Source organism: Triturus cristatus, chromosome 5_2, assembly GCF_964204655.1.
Source record: "Triturus cristatus chromosome 5_2, aTriCri1.1, whole genome shotgun sequence".
In the NCBI taxonomy this organism is placed as follows: Eukaryota; Metazoa; Chordata; class Amphibia; order Caudata; family Salamandridae; genus Triturus; species Triturus cristatus.
In genome coordinates, this window is record NC_140588.1 from 603,563,560 (window position 1) to 603,586,848 (window position 23,289).

The 23,289-nt window shown below is 42.8% G+C and overlaps 1 protein-coding gene across 1 annotated transcript in view; it reads right to left on the minus strand.

Annotated features, from left to right (window-relative positions):
* The window catches only part of RBM41 (RNA binding motif protein 41), a 129,783-nt gene that overhangs the window by 77,423 nt on the left and 29,071 nt on the right, over positions 1-23,289 (minus strand). Inside the window, exon 2 of the mRNA XM_085607690.1 lies at positions 13,238-13,354. Coding sequence (XP_085463816.1) covers positions 13,238-13,354 — 117 coding nt within the window. The remainder of the gene's footprint in view (positions 1-13,237; positions 13,355-23,289) is intronic.

A 23,289-nucleotide genomic window follows, 5' to 3' on the forward strand; every position in this document is an offset into this window, starting at 1 on the left:
GCACAAATACTAATCTGCCCCTCTGGGTGCATGCCTGGCCATAACCCTCACATGCAGGCAGTTGGTGGCTTTTCTCAGGCTTTCATTGTCATTTTGCTCTCCTTATTTCACCTCCCCTATCTAACTGCCCCCCACTTCTCTGTGTAGCATCATCATCTCTCTTTTCCAGCTCTCCAATTCACCTTTGTCAACATGACCTGCCTCTATCAGTATTACCAAAATGCCTCACTCAAAAACATCTCTCAATTACTCTTCTCACCTTGCTCACCTCTCTATCACTCTGCGCCTATCTTTATATATATCACTCTTGATCTCCTGTATGTACTTCTACATCCTCTAGCTCGTCCCTTTCTCCCTACCTCACCGCACATTTTCTATTTGATCTCCCTGTATCTCTCCTCCATCTACTTCACTTCTCACAAAACCTCATTTCTATCCTTCCCTTACCTATCTCTCCCTGTCTGTACTACTTCACTTCTTTCACAGCTCTTTCTCTACATCGCAAACTCACCTCATTACTTTATCTCATTTCTCTCTACTTCACATCTCCCTCACTAGTTCATCTATATACCACATTGTGCTCTCTCATGCAATACGTAACCACTAACTTTACCTCACTATTATTTCACTACCTCACCTATACACCTTCTCTTTCTCTCATACTGCCCATGTTCTCTTTACTTCACCTTGCTGGATATCATTCTCCTTTGCAGCTACCTCTATTTTTCTAGCTCTTGTTCTCTATTATCTACCCTTTTCCGCATCCCTTTCTCTATATCTCTCACACACACAAACACATATTTGACCTTGGATGTCCTTCTCTATTTCAACTCACCCTCTTCATCATAACTATTGCTTTCAACCGTTTTCATTATACATCTCTCTGCCTCACTGTTAGAAATGGGGTCTCTCGTTGGCAGCCGTTTCACCTTGTCCATGTAATGGTCCTCAGTCTAGTCAGGGTAAGGGTAAGGGGATCACACAGTTAAGATAACTCCTGCTCACCCCCTTGGTAGCTTGGCATGAGCAGTCAGGCTTATCTCAGAGGCACACACACACTAACACAGTAAAAACACTGCAAAAGGACACATCAGTTTAAAAAAATAACCAATATTTATCTGACTAAAACAAGACCAAAACGACAAAAAAATCCAACGGACACAATTAAGGCTATCACTCTAAAAAGGTTAAGAACAGTTCAGTCCATAGGAATCTATGGATGGGTCAATTTTAGCACTAAGTACCTGGGATGGTACAAAAAGACGAAAATAGGTGCAGGGGAGATGAGGCGCCTGAATAGCAAAGCAATGCATCAGTTTCTTACTCCCGAGGAGGTGATGCGTCGGTTCCTTACTACCAGGTGAGGTGATGAATCGGTTCCTACCTGCAGAGCAGGGGAGTTGATGCGTTCTCTCTGTGAGGGGAGACGATGAGTCCATCTCCGGACATGCGGCCTCATTCATTACTGCTGGGCAACGTTGCTGAAGAACATGGCGCCCAGAGACAAGGCGTAGAAAATCCAGACGCGCTGTGCCGCAGAACAGGCGCTGTGTCGATTTCACAGCCACGATTTTTTCAGCCGCACAGCAGGGCCGGTGCCGGAGTCGACGAGTGTGCCACGGATGTCGGTGACACAGTGCTCAGGTTGCGGTGATCGCTCAACCGCATGACAGGCGCTGCGACGATTCTTCGGACGCACAGCGGCGATTCGTTGGTATTTCAACCGCACAGCAGTGCTGCGTCGGAAAAACGGGTGCTGAGAGTCGATGCTTGGATTTTTTTCTACGATTTACCAGATTCCACTTCCAAGGGCCCAAGAACCGGATTTGGAACCACTTGGCAAGTCAGGGCTCTCAGAAGAAAATCCCAGGCACTGGTAGGTGACGCCTTTAATGGCCCTGCGACCTCGTAACAGGAGGCAAGCTTGCACAAGCCCTTTGAGAACCTTGGAAAGCAGAATGTAGAAAGCAAAGTCCAGTCCTTTTACTCCAGCACAGAAGCAACAAGCAGCAGGCCAGCACAACAAATCAACAAGCAGAGTGTCAGTCCCTCCTACAACACCCAGCTCTTCTACCTGGCAGAATGTCTTTAGTCCAGAAGTGTTCTGGCGTTATGTTGTTACAGGTCCAGTACTTATACCAGTTTCTGCCTTTGAAGTAGGCAAAATTCAAACCAAAGTCTTTGTAGTGCACAAGACCCTGCCTTTCCCTGAGCTGGGTCCAGACACACTACAGGGGGGTGGAAACAGCTTTGTGGAAGGACAGGCACAGTCCAATTTAGGTGTCAGTGACAACTCATCCCACAACTCTAGCTCAGAAAGACCCATCAGCCTGGTGATGTGCCATCAGCATATGCAGGACACACCTCAGTTCCCTTTGTGTGACTGTCTAAAGTGAATGCACAAACAGCTCAACTGTTACCCTCCCTCAGACGTGGATCCCCCAGGCAAGCAGAGACAACGAATGGCAAAGCAAGCAAATGCCCACCCTCTAAAAGTGGCATTTTTAAACACGCAATTTATAAACTAATTTCACTAAAAGATGTATTTTTAAATTATAAATTCAGATACCCCAAAGTCCAAATCTATAGCTCTTCCCAATTAGATGTTACACTTGTGAGAGGTTACAAGGCAACTCCAATGATAACCTATGGCTGAGATAGTCCTTGCAATAGTGAAAAACGAAACTGGCAGTATTTCACTATCGGGACGTGTAAAACACACCAGTACATGTCCTACCTTTTAAATACACAGCACCCTGCCTACCTGAGGGGTGCCTTCCATTTAGTAAAAGGGAAGGTTTGGGCATAGCAAGTGGGCGCACTTTCCAGGTCGACATGGCAGTTTAAACTGCACTCACAGATACTGCAATGGCTGGCCAGAGACATGTTTGCAGGGATACTCCTGCGGGTGGGCCAATCAATGCTGCAGGCCCACTAGTAGCATGTGGTTTACAGGCCCTGGGCACACCGGGTGCCCTTTACTTGGGACTGACTAGTAGATCAAACATGCCAATCATGGATAAACCAATTACAGATGCATTTTACACAGGGATCACTTGCACTTTAGCTCTGGAAAGCAGTGGTAAAGTGCCCTGGGTCCTAAACCCGGAAAAACTGAAATGCAGCACAGTCAAAAACAGGAGTTCAGCAGCAAAAAAGACAGGGAAACACATGCCAAAGAAGCCAGGTCTAACACATGTCCCCCCAGCTGAAAGTGGGGAGAACGGCCCAACCTCATGGGAGTTGTATGCACTAAGGCGGAAGAACCTGGACAGACCATCAGCATTAGGGTGTTCTGTACAAGGACGGAGTTCACCATAAAGTCCATTCCCTGTAGGGAGATGGACCATCTCAACAGTTTTGGCTTCTCACCCCTCATTTGCATTAACTATCTGAGGGGCTTGTGGTCTGTCTGAACCCAGAAGTGAGTCCCAAACAAGTAGTGCCTTAACTTCTTCAGTGCCCAGACCACAGGAAAATCTTCCCTTTCAATTGCACTCCACCTCTGTTCTTGGGGAAGTAGCCTCCTACTAACGAAAGCTACACGTTGATCTAGGCCCACTTCGTTCAGCTGTGAAAGAATGGTTCCCACAACATGCTCTGAGGCATCAGTCTGCACCACAAACTTCTGGGAGAAGTCAGGAGCCTTGAGAACGGGTGCCGTGCACATGGCCTCGTTTATGGTATCAAAAGTGGTCTGGCATGCCTCAGTCCAGATCATCAGACACGACTGCTTCCTTGAAGTCAGCTATGTCAAGGAGGCAACAATTATGCCAATTCTGCCCCTCAACAAATTAGAGGTAGTACCCGGTGAGACTTAAGAAGGCTCTCACCTCTGTCTGGGTATTGGGGGTGCCCAAGGCAATATGATGTCAATCTTCGGTAGTAATGGCGCCACCTTGACGCTTCCTACCTGATGCACAGTGCACATTAAAGCTATTAGTTCTCTCCCTAAGGCACCTGAAATTGGTAGATTTCTCAGATGGCATGATAGACTCTTTCTTAGCCCATTTTTATTAAGGGCTTTCCTTGAGTTTTTTTTGTCAGTCAGTCAGTCAGTCAAAGCCACTTTAATCGATTAATTAAAATCATAAAAGTACATCACAATAATTCATACTAATAATTAAATACATTATGATAATACAATGTGTTACAAACATCCTACAAATTCATCCAGACAAATACAAATATCACTAAAATCATAATCTAAGCTGGGCATCAAGTTTTTTCCTTGACCGCGCCGCGGCAACCAGAAAGTTAGCAATGGTAAAAATATTCCATGGGCAGTCTAGTAATTGCAAGTACATCAGTGCAGGTTTAACTTGAGAAAATCCTCTCCCTTGCAACAATGGTATAATGTACTTCTTTCTGCTTTCAGCATAATATTTACAAAATAAAATAAAGTGCGCAGTATCTTGAATTGAGCTACCATCACAGTTACAAAGAGCAGCATCTTCTGGTTTACTCCAGCCTTGAACGCTCCCTAGAGTAAAATGAATCAAATTAAAACAAAATCTGGTCAACAACCAGCAGTGATAGTGTTTCGTGACCAACTTAAGGTAAGGCTCAATCTGGGGTGAGGTTATTAGTGAAAAGTGAGCCCTTACCGACGCTTTTTTTAGTTCCTCTCCCTCCCGCTCTTGAGACCTTAAATTCCAAAACTGGACTTTAACCCAGCCAATGTCCCCCTTTGTGATCACTTCTGGGTTCTCATAAATCTCTGGGCGCCCTAAATTATAAAACATTTTCCTGATGTACAAGAGCCAAGGGATATCGGCCACTCTATCTAATCCAATGCAGTCTTTTAAAATCACTCGGTTTAGGGAGAGTTCAGGGTTCAACCATATTTTCAACCAGAATATTAGAGGGGCCAGACTTATACGATCGGACACATAATCCATCCCCAATTCTTGATGTATTGAAAAGGTTGGGGATGATTGGGGGGTGGAGAGAAGTGAACGCAAAAAATTATTTTCTACCATCTGGACTCCCTCCGCTTTTCTGTACCCCCAAATTGCAGCACCATAGACTGCTAAAGCTAAACATTTCGCCCTATAGATGGCAAGAACTGCATCACATGGTTTACCACCCAAACGTCGGGCAAAACTTAATATAGCAGAGGATGCTCTACCTACGCTATTCTTTTTTGCTATAAGCTGTGGGGCCCACGAACATCTATCATCAAATAAGACCCCCAGGTAGGTAAATACCTTTACTCCTGTGACCTCCACTCCTCTCCAATAGAAATGTTTAACTTTATTTTTCCGTGTACCCAGGGACATAACATGCGATTTAGAACTATTCACCACTAAGTCCAATGCGCTCATGAACTCCCCAAAGGAGTTCAGTAGTCTCTGTAATCCCAGAGGGGTACGAGCCAATAAGACAGCATCGTCCGCGTATAGAAGAACAGGGAGGATACTGTTCCCTATACGCGGAATGTCCAGGCTGGCCTTACCTAAGGTTAAATCTAACCTATTAATATATAAAGTGAAAAGTAAGGGGGCCAGGATGCATCCTTGGCGTACCCCTCTGACCGATTTAAAGTGGCGTGTACATTTGCCCTCATGGGACACCCTTATTGCAGCGTGCAAATCTTTATGCAATTCCGCTAAAAAGTGGACCAGACAAGGATCAATCCCCAGATCCAACAGGATCATCCACAGCCTCGATCTGTTCACCAGATCAAAGGCTGTGGATAGATCCATGAATGCCAAATATATGGATCCTTTAGTGGCTTTTGTATACTTGTTAATTAACAAGTACAGGTTAAGGCACTGGTCCATGGTACCTCTGCCTGATCTAAAACCGTATTGAACCTCCGATAAAATCCCTCTCTCCGTCACCCAATCTGAGATTTTATTCAGGATCACTTTACCCAAGATTTTGACGGCTGAACCAATTAATGAGATGGGTCGGTAACATCTCGGGTCACCCCTCTCTCCCTTTTTAAAAACCGGTATAATGAGTGATTTAGACCAAGACTCCGGAAACCCATCCACAACACTAGCATTAAAAACATTAGTTAAGATATTGCTCCAGAGGTCAATGTCCCCTTTGTAAAGATCCAGCGGGACACCATCTGGTCCTTGGGCCTTATTAGTGGCAGAGTCTTTTATGGCCTTCCCCACATCATTCTTGTTGAATATCAAAAGATTTAGGGGGGAGTAGGTTTCAGGAGCCTTAAAAAAGTCAAGAATCAGATTACTTGCATAAATTCCTTCAAAGTGGGTCAGCCACTCCCCCTCTGGAATATTAATGTCGAGTGGGGCATTTTCCTTCCCCGTTAAGAGTGGACTATTAACTATACTCCAAAACTTTGCGCTATCCTTAAGAACCTCTACAGAGGTTAGGGCATCCCAGGCCTCCTTCTTTAATTCGTTTTTTCGACCCTGGATAATAGATTTGTAATCTTTCCTAAGGGTAGCTATTAGGGCCTTGTCCTGGGGTAGCTTTTTTAGGGTAGTTAATACATTTTGATGAGCCCTGGAACAGCTAGTATCAAACCACTTTTTTCCCTGTAAAGGATGCGGTTTGCTAGTGATGGTTAGGTCTGAGGCAACCTGCTTACAGATAGAATCAAAGGCAGAAATTATCTCTCCACCCGATATAGAAGGGTCCATACACTTCCTAAACTCATCTCTGGTTTTCACAATTGGATTCTCCATAAAATCCTCCGGAACTACTTTGGCCCACTTTAGTTTCCTTCCTTGGTTACAAGAGGCCAAGGTAACAGGGGGAACTGGGGCCGATAGGACCTCCTTAGGACAGAAACTCTTGTCTAGTTCTAAGATCACAGGATTGTGATCACTGAATGGTGAGCGAAAAACATTGTACCTATGGACCAACCTTAAGAGAGCAGGGGATAGGAAAATATAGTCGATAATTGATTCACTATCCCTTGCTTCAAATGTCACTACCCGTTCACTCTTAGTTAAAAAACATGGCTCAAAAAGATCCGCCAATTGAAGGAGTTCTTCAAGAGTCTCACTCTTGGTGGAATCGTCAAAGTGTGGTGGGGCAGAGTGGGGAGGGCCATGAGGATCAACAATCTTACAATTAAAATCACAAAGATGAATGTTAAAATCACCCATAAAAATAATTTGTACAAAAGTGGTTTGACGAGCGTTATACAATTCTAGAAATTTTGATAAGAAACTAAAGTGCTCATTCTTAGGTACACAATCACCAGCATTATAAACATTTATAAACAATATTTTGAATTGAGACTCAGTAATGAATTCCACCATTTGACAGTTATGGGAGGCTGTGTCTATCTGGGAAATCTTAGCCTTAAGTTTTATAGAGAAAAGAAACAACAGCCTTCCCCTTGCTCTGCCTGCTACCGATGGTAGGGCAGGCTGAAAGTAAGATTTAAAACCATCAATCCACAGGTTGTTTTCCCTAGCCCATGTCTCCTGTAAAGCTATAATATCAAAACCAGCAACAAACTTTAACCAATTTGCATCTTCTTGTTTAGAGCATAACCCAGCTATATTCCAACTCATGAGCCTAACAAAGACTACATTGTCACCCTGAACTAACTATTTCATTTCCAATGCTACAGGATTTGGGGACTGGGAGATCTAGTCAGTCATTTACATCTAGCTGGGACAAGGGTAGAAACCTGTTGGATGTGACAATAACATCTGTAGTCCTATCTATCCTATTGTTTCTGGGGTTAACCTGCAAAGAAACTTTAGGGGAACTCCAGGATGCAGGCTCTTCACTAAATACGGCACGAGGCACAGATACCAAAGGGGTCTCAGGTCGTGGTACAGGACGATATCTCCCTCGGGCATTAAAAAGTCTAAGGGGCGATGGATTAAAAAAACTTAAAGGGACAGCCCTAATGTCACCAACCTCCCCGACCATATCTGAGGCATCCCATAGCATACATGTTACTACATAGGGGTTATTAAAATTAACCACCACACAGTCCCCCTAACTTTTTTCTTAGCACCTCCTATCCATCCAACCCGCCTAGCTGTTAGGACATTGCGTGAGATATTGGCATCGCCCGAACAGTTCTGGTCACACCATTTCCTGGAAACTGACAATAGTGCTTCGGTTGATTCAACCTTACCGTGCACTAATGGCGGAACTCTAACCAGAATAACCACCAACGGATCGGCCTCGGGAGGGAGATTAATGCAAGGTTGAGTTAATATGTTACATGGAATATGCCCGCTAACAGGTTTGTCCTGAGACCTAAGTTGGGCTAAAGACCTAGTCTTCCTACTCGGATACCCCTCCGCGTCCCTTACCTCTAGGTTTGTTATTTTGGTGCTCGACTTTTGGGACACAGCTGGGCTCGAGGTCCTAGAAGAATCCCCCACTGTCCTACTACTTGGATCGGCTATTGTTGGATAAGCCGATCCAAGAGAGGTACTAGTTTGAGGGGGATTACGGACCTTATTTATAGCTGAGAGGGTGGAATCAATCTGAGCACATTTCTCTAGTAGGCTAGCAACACACAAGTTCAAAGTGTCAATAATATCTTTAGCAATACTGGTTAGGGTCTCCTGAAGCCGGGTAGAAAAAAAGTTCTCCACCATATCCCGAACAGAGGAGTGAAGGGAGTCGATAGTCACTGGGCTGGGGTCCGATAAGGTACATTTAGGTGTAGGGTCCCGCTTATTTGGCTTTTTACTCGTTCTCCTTGTACACTTTGATTGGGACTTAAATTGCCTTTTTTTTACAGGGACCTGAAGGAGCGTAAATTGAGGGGTAATCGTTGGTGGAACGGGGATCAAATCTTCTCCAGCAGCACTTTGTTGTTCCAGAGCCTGGGCTGGGGGACCAACAATAACAGCAGGCTCTAGTGGGACAGGATTTTTCCCTGGAAGCTGCAAAGGACCAGTTTGTTGGGCTTCGATGGTATTAAGTCCAAGTTCTCTCTCAGCCTGCGCGATTTCTGATGTTAAAACCCCCACTGCTGAAGTTAGATATGATATAATAGTGGCTGACTTTCTAGGGACTTTAGCTTTAGCCCCCCCTGGTCCTGTGTGGTAAGGAGTTTCCGCTTACCCATTCTTGAACCTTGATCTCAACGAGGAAGAGAGATGGCCCGGCCTGGCCTCCTCTGGCCCCATGATGGCCCGCCCTTTGCCCGGGCTTAGCCCGGCGCCGCCCGCGTGGCGGCGACGGTGGGCCCTAGATAACGCCCCCGGTGCGGGAGGGAGGAGCCGCTGCCGGTGACGCTGCCCCTCGAGCTCCCGGTGCCTGTAGTCCTCCGGGTGCAGATGCCACAAGTCAAACTCCCCTTGCTGACTCCTAATGCGCTGCGTCTCCCGCGAAGCGGGAGGCGCAAGGTTGTCTTACAAGGTCCGGTGCGGGAGGGAGGGGCCGCTGCCGGTGACGCTACCCCTCGAGCCCCTGGTGCCTGGTGCCTGTAGTCCTCCAGGTGCAGATGCCACGAGTCAAACTCCCCTTGCTGACTCCTAATGCGCTGCGGCTCCCTTTTTTTTGTCATTTTGGTTCTCTTTTTCAGCTGGAAGGTACCTTAGTGCCAAGGGACGTATTAGGTCTAAAAGTAATTTTATCTAACTGAATGTTTTTTTTTATCGTTATTTTAAACAACTGACTAGGTATTTTATATTTGCACTGTGCACCTTTAAGGTTCAATGAACCGTAACAAAGTTATTTGATGGTGATGGCATAGAAATTGGATAACCCCTGATTGGCACATTTCACTCTCCTTAAGGCCATAGCATATGGTGTAGAAAATGCACCCTTGACTTGGAAAGTTAAATGTCAATTGTGGAGTGCAGCACGTATTGCGCCATCCAATAGTGTGACAAGAAAAACATGAAAAAGCTAAAGAGGCCATTCCTACAAAGAATCCCATTTGTCCAGTGGCTGGACCTGGACTGGACTTTGCTGCTGCCTTCTGCCTGGTACCATGAGACTCTAAGTGCACTCCATGATGTCCTGGTGGCCATTGATGTGTACTACTGTGGCTGTTTGGAAACCAAAACAAGTTTTGGAATTGTTTGGAAACGTTTGCTGCAGAGCTTTGAGGGGACTAATTGCAAAAATAGACCCGCAGTTCGAAAAAATTAGATTGACTTTTACGTTTGTCCTGCATATAAAGGAGTTTTTCTTTAAAAAAATAACATACTTCCTTTTCAGATTAGGACTCAGAAGCTTTTTAGAACTTTCCAACTTGCAGGCCCTAGTAGAGCCAATATTCTTGGTCTCTATGACCCGCACTGCATCACAGTCTGCCTAAATCATGCCTAGCTCCAGATCTATGGCGAACATTGAGGCTGGTCTACTATATGGACTTATATCTTTAAAACATCATCTCTGTTGGCCCTAATTGAATTCCTGCTATTTTGCCACAGGGAGCCCATTCCCCAGGGTCGGCTCTCTAGCAATGTCCTGGGGATCCCACCCCCAGGACACAGCAGTTTCCTTGGCCGTCCAGGCATGGGAAGGAAACCTATGTTTGCTCCTGCTTGTTGGGAGCATTTTTCATTCATCCACCACGCAGGAGCAAACACAAAGCCTGCTTCCAGTGAGCAGGAGTTCTGAAAATGCTCCCGCCAGCTGGGAGTAGATGTTTGGTCTGTTTACCTGCCTGCATTGATGCAGGCAGGGAAACGGATCAAAATATTGCTCCCATGCAAAGGGAGCAGAATAAGTAGCTGCTACCTGCAGGCGAGAGCAATGGCTGCTCACGCAGCAAGCTTGGAGTCAGCCCACAACAAGTGTATGGTGGGTGCTCTAGGTGGGCACCCATTTTGAATAGTGAGGGCCCAGGAGACCGGGTTCCCGGAGCTGTAAAAGGCTTGGGGAGGAGGGGCAGGGGAGGGCGGCCACCTCCCCTTTAATAATAATTTTTTTTTTTAAAACAGACCTGGGGGTTTAGTGACCAGGGCCTTTTAAGGCCAAGGGAGGATGGCCACGTGCAATAAGCAAAAGACACACAATTGATGGACGGAATGCAGAACAAATCAAAACATTCACCCCCAGTCAAGAGATCTGGGTTGAATCCATCATTCTTTTGCTCACCATGCCACCCCAGTTTAGACCTGTCCATATGCAAATCAGTCTTGACCCTGTGCCTCATGGGAACAGTCCAGCCCGAAACAAATAAAGAGAACAATGATTAAACATGACAAGACATTTCATATGGGTAAAATACAACATAATGCTAAGCAGACGCAAGAGCTTCTTTTGCTCTTGGGGAAAACTCTACGCAGTCCGTAACCCACATACAGACAGCGAGGTAGTCCGCTTGATGTTTGTGAGTGCTCCCTATTTATACTGTTTTTGGGGTTCTTTGCACGCAACTTCTACCTACGTAAGTTACCCAAAAAAGCTATGTCTGCAATAGTTACCAGACATCTGCGGTGGCCACTTCCTTAAAACTGCAATAGTTTCCAGACATCTGTGGTGGCCACTTCCTTAAAAGCATGTACCAGTCCAGGAAGCCGCCTACTGTATGTCGAAAGAATAGGGGGATGTTGAACTCATACAGTGAACTGAGCACTCGGGTAGGGTGGGGGCTACTGGTTTGGAGCAGAGTGCCTTGCAGAAAGAGAAGCTGAATATAATTTGGGTCAGACCTGCCATCAGCCTGCTATACAGCAAAATGGCAGACCTATGGTCAATGTAACAAAGAAGGGCCTACACAGGGGTTTTATGCTGGCTGAGTGGTAATTGTCATATAGTAACACAGGACCCGCTGGTCAATTTAATATGGCCTACAAATTAGGCTGGAAGGGCAAGGACAAGGGTCTCATAATTCAGGTGTGGCCAGAACGGGCCAGGGGCCCCCTATGATACAAAACCTACCCTCTCTCACTGCCAAGCCAGGTCCTCTCTGGACCGGAAACAAGCATCCTAGGACCAGTTTCGGGGTTTCACCCCTCTTCAGCCAGGATAGCTTGATTCCAGTGGCACAGTGAGCCCAGGACCCACGTCTGGGCATACCTGGCGCACTTAGGAATCAATCTATCCTGGCTGAAGAGGGGTGAAACCCCGAAACCGGTCCTAGGATGCTTGTTTCCAGTTCAGGGAGGACTTGGCTTAGTAGTTCGGGCTGGACTGTTCCCATGAGGCACAGGGTCAAGACTGATTTGCATATGGCTGGGTTCAAACTGGAATGGCATGGTGAGCAAAAGAACGATGGATTTAGGCCCAGATCTCTGTACTAGGGTGAATATGACATTGTTCTGCATTCTGTCCATCAACTGTTGTTTTTGCATTGATCCAAAAATAAGGTCATGCGTGTTGAAGGGTTGGCTAGTTAGGTATAGTAAAAAAAAATATTACTCATGTTAAAAGAACCCTAGAAGTTCACTGGAAAAAAAACAACGGTTTAAGTGACATTATAGTATGGTGAAAATGCCAGTTAAAATGTAAGATTTATTTTACCTCAAGCATTTCACTGAAATTCACCAGTTATAGCTAACTGAAGTAACTATAACTCGCACTATCGCCATACACTGCTTCACTGTGCATGGTGGGGTGCGAACTGTAGTTACTTCAGTTAATTATAACTGGTGAATTTCAGTGTATTTTTTGTTTAAAATGTTACCTTTTAACTGGCATTTTCACCTTAATAGAACAGCACTTTAACCTTTGTTTTTTCAGTGAATAGATAGATAGTTATATAGGCAGATAGACAGACAGACCTGAAAACCTATCTTCTCAGCATACAATGCATAAGTGAATCCAAGGTTTAAGGACGATACACGTGAAACGTGGTCAAAGCTTAAGAAAACCTTTTCAATATTTATAAGAGTCAAAATGATTGTTTTGTGGGTGTGACTAAGAAGCTGAATGTGTTTAGAACTTGCTATTTTCCCCCCTGGCTTTATATGTATCATAGGCGATACACACACTGTTCATTCTAGTGGTGCTGCTTTACGTTATACTTAGTTTTCACTGGTTGTAAGGCTATTTTCGTGCTCTTGATCACATTTGTGCTAACTGTTTATATTGCGGACGCATCTCTCTGCTGTGTCCTTGCTCATCTGTTCCACTTCTTTAACTCTGCCGTAGCAATTTGTTCTATGTAATCAACAGTATTCTCAAGCGCCTTTTGTATTATATGGATTTTACCTGTGTCGCATGCATTTCTGAATGTGTGCCTCTTTTTTATTTCTAACTAATAAAAACTACTTGAACACAAAAAGAACTTGCTATACATTTTTGTTATCAATCCCTCTATAATACATGTGAATTAACAGCACTGTGTATGCTGCTGGACTTTTACACTCACCTTTCCACAGAGATCGAAGTATCAAGCTGGTGCTGAAGGAGGCTCTTAAGCTGTCTTTGTCCTTCTGTCTCCAAGTCCTCCAAGATGAAGTCATCGCTGGAAATGCTGCTATTAACCCTGGGCAGAGAGCGAGGTAAAATATAAAAACACATTATTAATCACCTCGGCGCCAGTAAATAGCAATGGCTATTGCACCTTATCGTCCCCGCCTGAAGCGTGGGCATAAAAACAAGGTGAGGATTAATATCTAGCGCTGTTAACCACTCAAAAATATTAGCCAATGTTTCTTTGCCTTCACTTAACTGAACGAAAATCTAAAATGCACATGGCTAAAGAATGAAAAATGGGCACACTTATGTGGCATCAAGGGCATTAGAATATTGGATTAATGATAATAAGGACAGCAAATTCCCATACCTTCTCAGGTAATATTCCATATAGAGTGTGTAACTTGAGCTAGTAGGTCTCAATTAAAATGAACAATTATTTACTTTTTTTTATTCTTTCAAATATGATATTACCGTACACAACTATTTCGACCAAATGCAGTTTTTTTAAACATATACATTGTAGCAATGAAGTCCAGACAGAATGATGTAGTTCAGTAAGATTTATTGTAGATATGTAGGTGAGCCCCACCAGGAGCAGCCAGCAAGCTGCTCAGCCCCATCTGAACTGTAGCATTTCTTCACAGAGTACCAACATTTCGAAATACATCATCACTCTAACATTCAACTGGCTGAGCATGTGATGGAAAATGGCATACATTAACATGAACAGGAAACTAGGATACTACATATCCCCCTTTCTTATATAACAAAAACAAATAAGATAGAAACCAAAAAGGGAGAACCATTAATGAGATGAGAAAGAGAACCATAAATGAGGAAAAACAGAGAAATAGAGAAACAGCAAAGTGAAATAAAGAAATAAACTGCAAGGAAAGAACAGAAAGATAACAGGGAGTAGAAGAAAACGACAGAAGAAAAAACAGATTATTATAACCCATCCTGCCCTCCATATAAAACAACAGAAAAGAAAAGAAAGACACAGTGAAAGAAGACAACGAGAAAAACAATAGACGTGAAAGCACCAATCACTACCCCCCAAAACACACCTACTGGCCAGGCAGACATGAGAGGAGGCAAAGCATAGCACAACACAACAAAAGACTTGACAACATCCAGACACACACAACGTGGTGAAGGAAGTGTAAACAGAAGAGGAAGGAAGAACCCGAAAGGCGCACTACAATAAGGGAAAAACGGAGAAGAAAAAAAAACTAACAACAAGAAACAAGAATCCACGGATGACATGGAGAAAAGACATCACAAGGAGATTTGAAAAAGCGAGAAAACAGAGAAGTAGAAGAAAATACAATACGTTTACTCATACTTCCCCGTTATACAATAAACATTGCAAGACAACATAAACATAACATTGCATTGCGAAATTGACAAAGTAATGATAAAATGAAGACATCACGTTGAGTCAAGTGGGACTGGGACCCAAGAGACACACTCTAAATAAGAGTAAAGACGTAACCAACGTATGTAAAAATGGGAGGACTATAACAGAAGAAATAATAGCCCTTGTAAAAACAACATCAGATGGGTAGGAACCCATAACTAGTCCCTAAGGATAGAAATGGTTAATGAATGCAGAAGGACTAACACCCATGCATAAATGCCGTGAAAGAGAGAGAAAAACGTTTAAAAAAAACTAAAAAGGGCAAGTGTATTGTGAGCAAATGGGACTAAAACCCATTGCTATCCCTATGTAGGGACGAATAAAATGTAGATAGCATACATTTAAACTGAAAAAAATGAACTCTTGACGGCGTGTACCTAGCGTCCAAGTAAAACAGAAATGATGAACTCTTGACGGCGTGTACCTACAGTCCATGTACGTACGGAAACAACTGAAAAAATGAACTCTTGACGATGTATAACTAGGGTCCATGTAAAACAGAAATGATTAACTCTAGACAGCGTGTACCTAGAGTCCATGACCGTACGTAAATAAATGGGACTAGAACCCATTGCTATACCTATGTAGAAAATAATAAAATGTAAAATGCGCATGTACACTAAAATAATGAACTCTTAACGGTGTGTACCTAAGAGTCCATGTGAGTAAGTACAAAACCCATCATACAATCCTATGAAGGATAAACATGGTGAAGAACAATAACTTCATGAAATGTACTACAAGCCATGGTAAAACACAACCAGTATAAACAGGCTTAAAATACAATGGACATTAACATTTCATTTGCAGACAGTTACAAATACGTGTGTATGTGTCACCTTATCCATGTGACACACACCAGTGTTTGCACAAACACACATAAAAAACATAATCTGGAGCGGACTATAATAAACGAGTTTCCTGAGCACAGACAAATAAATCTGGATATAAGCAATTCCATTGTACAGTGTACAAATATGCAAAAACAAGAATATAAGCTGCATAATCATAGCCAAGCATACAATAAGCATAGGTACTGAATCGCAAAAACATTTAATTGCTAACTAAGTCTTTTTTTTTTTTTAACAACACTGTAACCACATTTTGACGCAGCAAGAGCTCATGTGAGAGATGTCTCACAAATTCTTAACGTGCGAAGTGTTTTTACATACACAAAACAAAACCATACTCTACTATTCATAAATGTAGCAGCGGTGAAAGTAGCAATGAAACCGGCAGGGAACACAGTAAGCCATAAATAGACCCCAGCTGTGGCTGCTTCAATCAACAATTATTTTTCTTGGACACTCGACTGTGTACAAGATTTGTATCATGAATATGCACACAGAAAACAGAGTACCTGTAATTTCGTGGTCTTGTGGCAAACAGATTCAAAGGACGTAAGGAACAACAGAAAAATGAACTCTATAACGAAAGTTCCTCCTTTTGTTTCTCAACGCGAACAGCAGACAGTTGGACATCGTGACAGCCAAACGAGAATCAAATAACGCATGTAAGCTACACACGGCTGGCAAAGTAAACAGGAATCACCAGAGAAGGAAACCGCCAACCACAAGATGGCGTCACGCCACGTACATCGCGCCGGATAGCTCATAGCGTATTAGAGCTTCCAAGCGTACCTCTTCAGAGCAGAGCTGCATTGAACAAATGACGTAAAGAAAGCGGACACCTCAAGAGGATTCCGAGATACCAAGAGGTTTCACTCGACTCCCTCAGACGTGGGTAAGCTTGCGCGTGCTGTAACGGCTCGTGCCATAATTTTTAAAAAAGAAACTATGCGCATCAGTTAAACTGAGATTAACAGGTCTCAGAAGTGGAGATCAATCAAAGACAGAAAATGTCTCAGCACAGACAACACGTTTCAGCCGCTGGTACCAAAAAGCTGACAAAAATCACTTCTCTTTGTATCAGTGTGAAATACAGTACCAGTACTTGCGCAAATGTAGAATTCAGTAAGATCCTCCAAAAAGCACCACACCACAGCAGTAGAAGGCGGGAAATCAAAATCTCTAGACTGACGCTGTCCCATGTATGTAGGTACTCTTGACATGAAAGGAATGAACTGCTCATGCGTGTTGCTCTACTGAGACACAGAGACAGGGACACACAATCTGATGTGGTCCTCCATCAGCTGGAGTGCGAACCTTTCACTTCTCTCACTATTTGGCACACAGGAAACACAGTGCGGTGAGGAAGCAAGGCAAAGTCCATGCACATTCAACATAGAATACAACATGGCTGTCAAGCACAAGCATTACATAGCTCACCAGGATTGTGTGAAGTAGGATCTGGCATGTCCAGGTTGGGGGTGACCGGTGTAGTGGCCACTGGTGGGGCTCAGGGTGCCAGATTCCTTGTTCCATTTGTAGTTTCTTGTTGCTTCTTTTAAAATCTTGACTTCGTGAACATTGAATTCTTTTGTTGAGCATACAGAACGAGGGTAAGTCTCCATCCTCGTCGCCATAAAATTGTAGTAACGAAGTCCAGACAGACTGATGTAGTTCAGTAAGATTTATTGTAGATATGTAGGTGAGCCCCACCAGGAGCAGCCAGCAAGCTGCTCAGCCCCATCTCAACTGTAGCATTTCTTCACAGAGTACCAACATTCCAAAATACATTATCACTGTAACATTCCACTGGCTGAGCATGTGATGGAAAATGGCATACATTAACATGAACAGGAAACTAGGATACTACATACACTTTCTCTGATGCCACTGAAGCAAAACTAGAACTCTGAATGCCCAAATAAAAAGTACTGGCAACGCCAATAGGTCTCACCTATGCAACATCTATTAGCTATGTCAATGTTTTTTTAGCTATGTTTCACAGCAGCTGTACAGCATGGCTTTAAGTAAAGAAAAAAAGCACCGTAAGCATCCAGCACTGACAGTATAGCTCTTGTATTTTTTTTTCAGCCATGCTGCACAACAGCCAACTCTGCTGTACAATATGGCTAAATTATCACACATTGACAAACTCAATAGATCTCGCATAGGCGTGACCTTTTGCTTGTTGGGTTGTGTGCGAGGCAAACTGGAATAGGAAAGATCCAATTGTACAAAATGAATCCGGCAGCAAAGGTGAGCCTCTGTCTTTGCAATGGTCTTGCTCTCAGTTGTGGTAAAGCAGAATATGGAAGATATTTCTTGTCAATTTCAATCCACTAGAAGGGATACAGTTAAGAAGGAAGAGAGGATGCGGAAATCTATTGACTTCAGAAATCCGCCCAGTGCATACACAGCAGAAGAACAGGCTTAGAAGTGTGTGCAGGTAGGTTTTAGGTTAAAGGATTGCTGGTGACGCATGTTAGCAGGCTTCTTTATTTGGTGGGTGTGGACAAACAATGGGGTGACTTCATAGGTCAGCTGCATTACCTACTGCCGGTCGCCAGTAGGTAGTTATAGTTAGGACCCTCTTACCATAGGAAATCCGCAACATTCTATTTTGAATAACTTTGGCGCCGGTCGACGAATCCTCGCGAATTTTTCAAAATAGGTGGGGCGCTACGCTCCGCTCCTACCCTGAAAGTCTCGGGGGGATTCGTCAAGTGGGGGCTGAGATAAAAGGGGGGTCCCAAAACGCGTTTTTCCCATGCATTTTTCCATAGGACCTTTAGACACAGCTACAGCCCGAACGGCTGAACAGAATTACTTGAAATTTGGCAGAGAGGTAGTCCACAGGTCAAGGAAGTGCCTTTTATAGGTTTGGTGTAAATCTGTTCAGTAGATTCTGAGAAAATAGCCTTTAAAATCAATATATATATCTGAGCCAGCTTACGGTGCGCTTACCGTGCGCTTACCGTACGCGTACGGTGGCGTGCGCGAGCGCGATTCTGATTGGCTGTTAGATCTTAGTAAACATTCGAATCGGTCGACACCAGGAAGCGGCGGCCGCCATTTTGTGTATTTCACTCAGAAAAAAAAGGGTGATAACTTGAAAAGGGGGCAAGGAAGAGAGTTACAGACCCCCTAACATTTGTAAGGGGGTCAAAGAAGGACAGAAAAGTACAAAAAAACATTTATTGATTTTTAAAAAAAATCGCGGGGTACGCGTACGGTAAGCTCACCGTACGCGTACGGTAAAAAATTTTTAAAAAAAAAAAATGAAATGCAGATTTAAGTGTTTAGATATTAGGGGGCTCTAAAAAGAGCCGTTGTGTTTATTAAGTGTTTTTTTAGTGGTACCTACAAGTAAGTACCGATGCAGAGTCTAAGGTTCAAGAGGAAGACTCTGTTCCCTTCATCAGTGAAGTGTACACCATCTCCTCTATAAATGTCTTGCATGTCGTAACGCAAGTTGTTGTGGTAAATGGAACCCATACCATAGTCACGGAGGAAAGCAGAAACAGATTTGTTGACGTGCTTTCTTGCTTTGTCAATCTGTGGACAAAAATGATTGGACCAGTTCCATTTTTGCCTTTGGCATATGTTAGAATACACAAAGGCAGTTTTAGGGAAAAGTGAAAACAGTTGTGCAAAGGTCTCCTTCATAAGCATTTCCAGACCTACCCCAGTCAAAGTGCCTAGGTCATTGCCACCACAGTGCACTATTATGAGGTCAGGGCAGGGTGTTGGATTTGCATGAAGGATTTCACCAATGGCATCAATTGGTGCCACTTTAACCCTCTCTGACCAATCCATTTAATGTCTACATTTGGCAAAGCAAGGTCTCTCACCATATCTGTTTTCTCTGCATACTTTTCACTCCAGAAGACATAGCTGTGCCCTACAATCCACACTGTGAACATCTTCAAAGGAGAACTGGATGCACTCAGGAGGTGTAATTCAGTAGAATGGTAAAAAGAAATGAAAGACAGTTTGGAAATGGAGGCATACATTTGTTTTTTTATAAAAAAAAAAGAACTGATTGGCTGTTTCATACCATTCTAGAATAAAAACTAGGCTGTATGTGTAAATTTATAGAAGCATGTTTTGTATTGGTACAGATAAATGTGTTACCAAAGAACAGTACTATGGATTTGCTGTTAGGTTTGAAAAGTCAAGCACTCCTGCTCTTTGGAAATGAAACATTGTGTGGCGAACTTCTGACCTAACTCCACACAGCAGTGTTCCATGAGCTGTTGCTATGGTAGCAGGCAGAAGTCAAGTTGGGGGAAGGGTACTAGGCAGAAGTCAAGTTGGGGGAAGGGTACTTTTGGAAAAGGGTTGGTTTTCAACCAATAGAAATGTGTGATTACATTTGAAAAAAAGGGGGAAGCACTGAGATTTGAAACTTACATGTATATGTGTGGAAAAAGAGAGGGAAAGTTTGCCATTATCTGGTTCTGCTGAGAGGAGAGAGGTGTACAGAACAGAGATCCTGGCTCTGATAATCTGCTGTTTGAGTGCCACATTTCTTTCACAACTAACTAATTTTAAAGGTGAGTTTAGAGTTTGAGAGGGGATGTATATGGTAAATTAAGAAATGAATAATAGAATTGGAATTCCTTTTGTTGAAGTTGTGTTTATTATTTTCTGTTTTGGGAGAAATTTAAATGTGAGGAACATGTAAAATAATATGGACTATGTTTTCACGATAAATTAAGGTGTACTGGTAAAAATAAGGAATACTTTAAGGGTTTGAGGTTGCACTCAGTAATGCAAATACATTCAGCATCAGTAAGGCTGGTTGCCCTTGCTGGAGTGTAGTGAGTCACCCAGGTTACACATGTTGCTGGTCTCAGAAAGCTGTTTGGTATTGCTCTGGTGATTTTACATTTGCATTAGATGGAAAGGGGGAGGTATTTTTTTATGCAGAAGCAGACTCTTAGCACACAGCCAGCTGCTTATCCTGTGGAATCATGGATAGTATTCACAACCGAGTGGGGTTTGAGGTTTCAGTTAGTAATGCAAATACATTCAGCATCACTAAGGCTGGTTGCCCTTGCTGGAGTGTAGTCAGTCACCCAGGTTACACATGGTGCTGGTCTCAAAAAGCAGTTTGGACATGTGCTGTTTTCAGAATCTGAAAAGTGGATTCAAAATGTGTCAGTCTGTAAAAGTGTTTATCACTTGCCAAAAAAAAGAGTAGTAAGTGTGCTTTCAAATTGGCAAAGAAATTTCGTTTTGTGACTAATATGAAAACATGACTCTGTGTGCAAATAGGAATTACAGGCAGAGATTTATTGCGTATTGCTCTGGTGATTTTACATTTGCATTAGATGTAAAGGGGGAGCCATTTTTTTGTATGCAGAAGCAGACTCTTAGCACACAGCCAGCTGCTTATCCTGTGGAATCATGCATAGTATTCACAACCGAGTGGGGTTTGAGGTTTCAGTCAGTAATGCAAATACATTCAGCATCACTAAGGCTGGTTGCCCTTGCTGGAGTGTAGTCAGTCGCCCAGGTTACACATGGTGCTGGTCTCAAAAAGCAGTTTGGACATGTGCTTTTATCAGAATCTGAAAAGTGGATTCATAATGTGTCAGTCTGTAAAAGTGTTTATCACTTGCCAAAAATAAGAGTAGTAAGTGTGCTTTCAAATTGGCAAAGAAATTTCGTTTTGTGACTAATGTGAAAACATGACTCTGTGTGTAAATAGGAATTACAGGCAGAGATTTATTGCGTATTGCTCTGGTGATTTTACATTTGTATTAGATGGAAAGGGGGAGGTATTTTTTTATGCAGAAGCAGACTCTTAGTACACAGCCAGCTGCTTATCCTGTGGAATCATGCATAGTATTCACAACCGAGTGGGGTTTGAGGTTTCAGTCAGTAATGCAAATACATTCAGCATCACTAAGGCTGGTTGCCCTTGCTGGAGTGTAGTCAGTCACCCAGGTTACACATGTTGCTGGTCTCAGAAAGGTGTTTGGTATTGCTCTGGTGATTTTACATTTGCATTAGATGGAAAGGGGGAGCTATTTTTTTATGCAGAAGCAGTCTCTTAGCACACACCCAGCTGCTTATCCTGTTGAATCATGGACAGTATTCACAACCGAGTGGGGTTTGAGGTTGCACTTAGTAATGCAAATATATTCAGCATCACTAACGCTGGTTGCCCTTGCTGGAGTGTAGTCAGTCACCCAGGTTACACATGTTGCTGGTCAGAGAAAGCTGTTTGGTATTGCTCTGGTGATTTTACATTTGCATTAGATGGAAAGGGGGTGTTATTTTTTTATGCAGAAGCAGACTCTTAGCACACAACCAGCTGCTTATCCTGTGGAATCATGCACAGTATTCACAACCGAGTGGGGTTTGAGGTTGCAGTCAGTAATGCAAATACATTCTGCATCACTAAGGCTGGGTGCCCTTGCTGGAGTGTAGTCAGTCACCCAGGTTACACATGTTGCTGGTCTGAAAATGTTGTTTGGACATGTGCTTTTTTAAGAATCTAAAAAGTGGATTCATAATGTGTCAGACTGTAAAAGTACTTATCACTTGCCAAAAAAAGAGTAGTAAGTGTGCTTTCAAATTGGCAAAGAAATTGCGAATTCTGACTAATATGTAAACATGACTCTGTGTGCAAAGAGGAATTACAGGCAGAGATTTATTGCGTATTGCTCTGGTGATTTTACATTTGCATTAGATGGAAAGGGGGACCTATTTTTTTTGTGCAGAAGCAAACTCTTAGCACACACCAGCTGTTTATCCTGTGGAAACATGCACAGTATTCACAACCGAGTGGGGTTTGAGGTTTCAATCAGTAATGCAAATACATTCAGCATCACTAAGGCTGGTTGCCCTTGCCGGAGTGTAGTCAGTCACCGAGGTTACACATGTTGCTGGTCTGAAAAAGCTGTTTGGACATGTGCTGTTTTCAGAATCTGAAAAGTGGATTCAAAATGTGTCAGACTGTAAAAGTACTTATCACTTGCCAAAAAAGTAGTAGAAAGTATGCTTTGCAATTGGCAAAGAAATTTCGTTTTCTGCCTAATTTCAAAGCATGACTCTGTGTGCACACAGGAATTGTTTTTAGATATTTAATTTGTGAAGGTGTTATTGTGATTTTCATTTATAGGAAAGGGGTTTATAGTATTTTAAGATTTGAAAAGATCATAAAAAATGTAGTAATATATTTAAATAAAATAAAGGAATTTTTTTTTTAGTTTTTTTCAGGTATTGCTGAAGAGCAGTGAACAAAATTTAAGATGCCTACAAAATCCAGACTAAAGAAAGACCACAAAAAAAACCTATATTTGAAGACAACTGGAGGACCTAAGTTAGTTGGAGATGCTCATGTTGGGAAAAAGAGAAAATCTTCTGGTAAGCAGACAAAAGATTTTTTAAAGAACATCTTCAAAAAAAGGAAAAATGTACAAAATGTCTGTACTGGAAAGAATGTTTTCAATAGAAAAGAACAGGAAAAAATTGAGAATTTAGTTAATGCAAATATACCTTCTGCAACAATAAAGATTAACTTAAACAGAAAAACAGCGTTTAAAGAGATACGTAGAAAAATGTTTCAGAGAAGAGTTATGTCCAATTTGATAAAGGATGTGAAGAAATATAAGAAAAAGGCAAAATATTACAAGAGAAAAAAAGAAATTGAAGCCATTGCAGCAAAGGCATTAGAATTAAAAAGGAAACTATTCATTTTAATTTTGAATAGGATGCGTA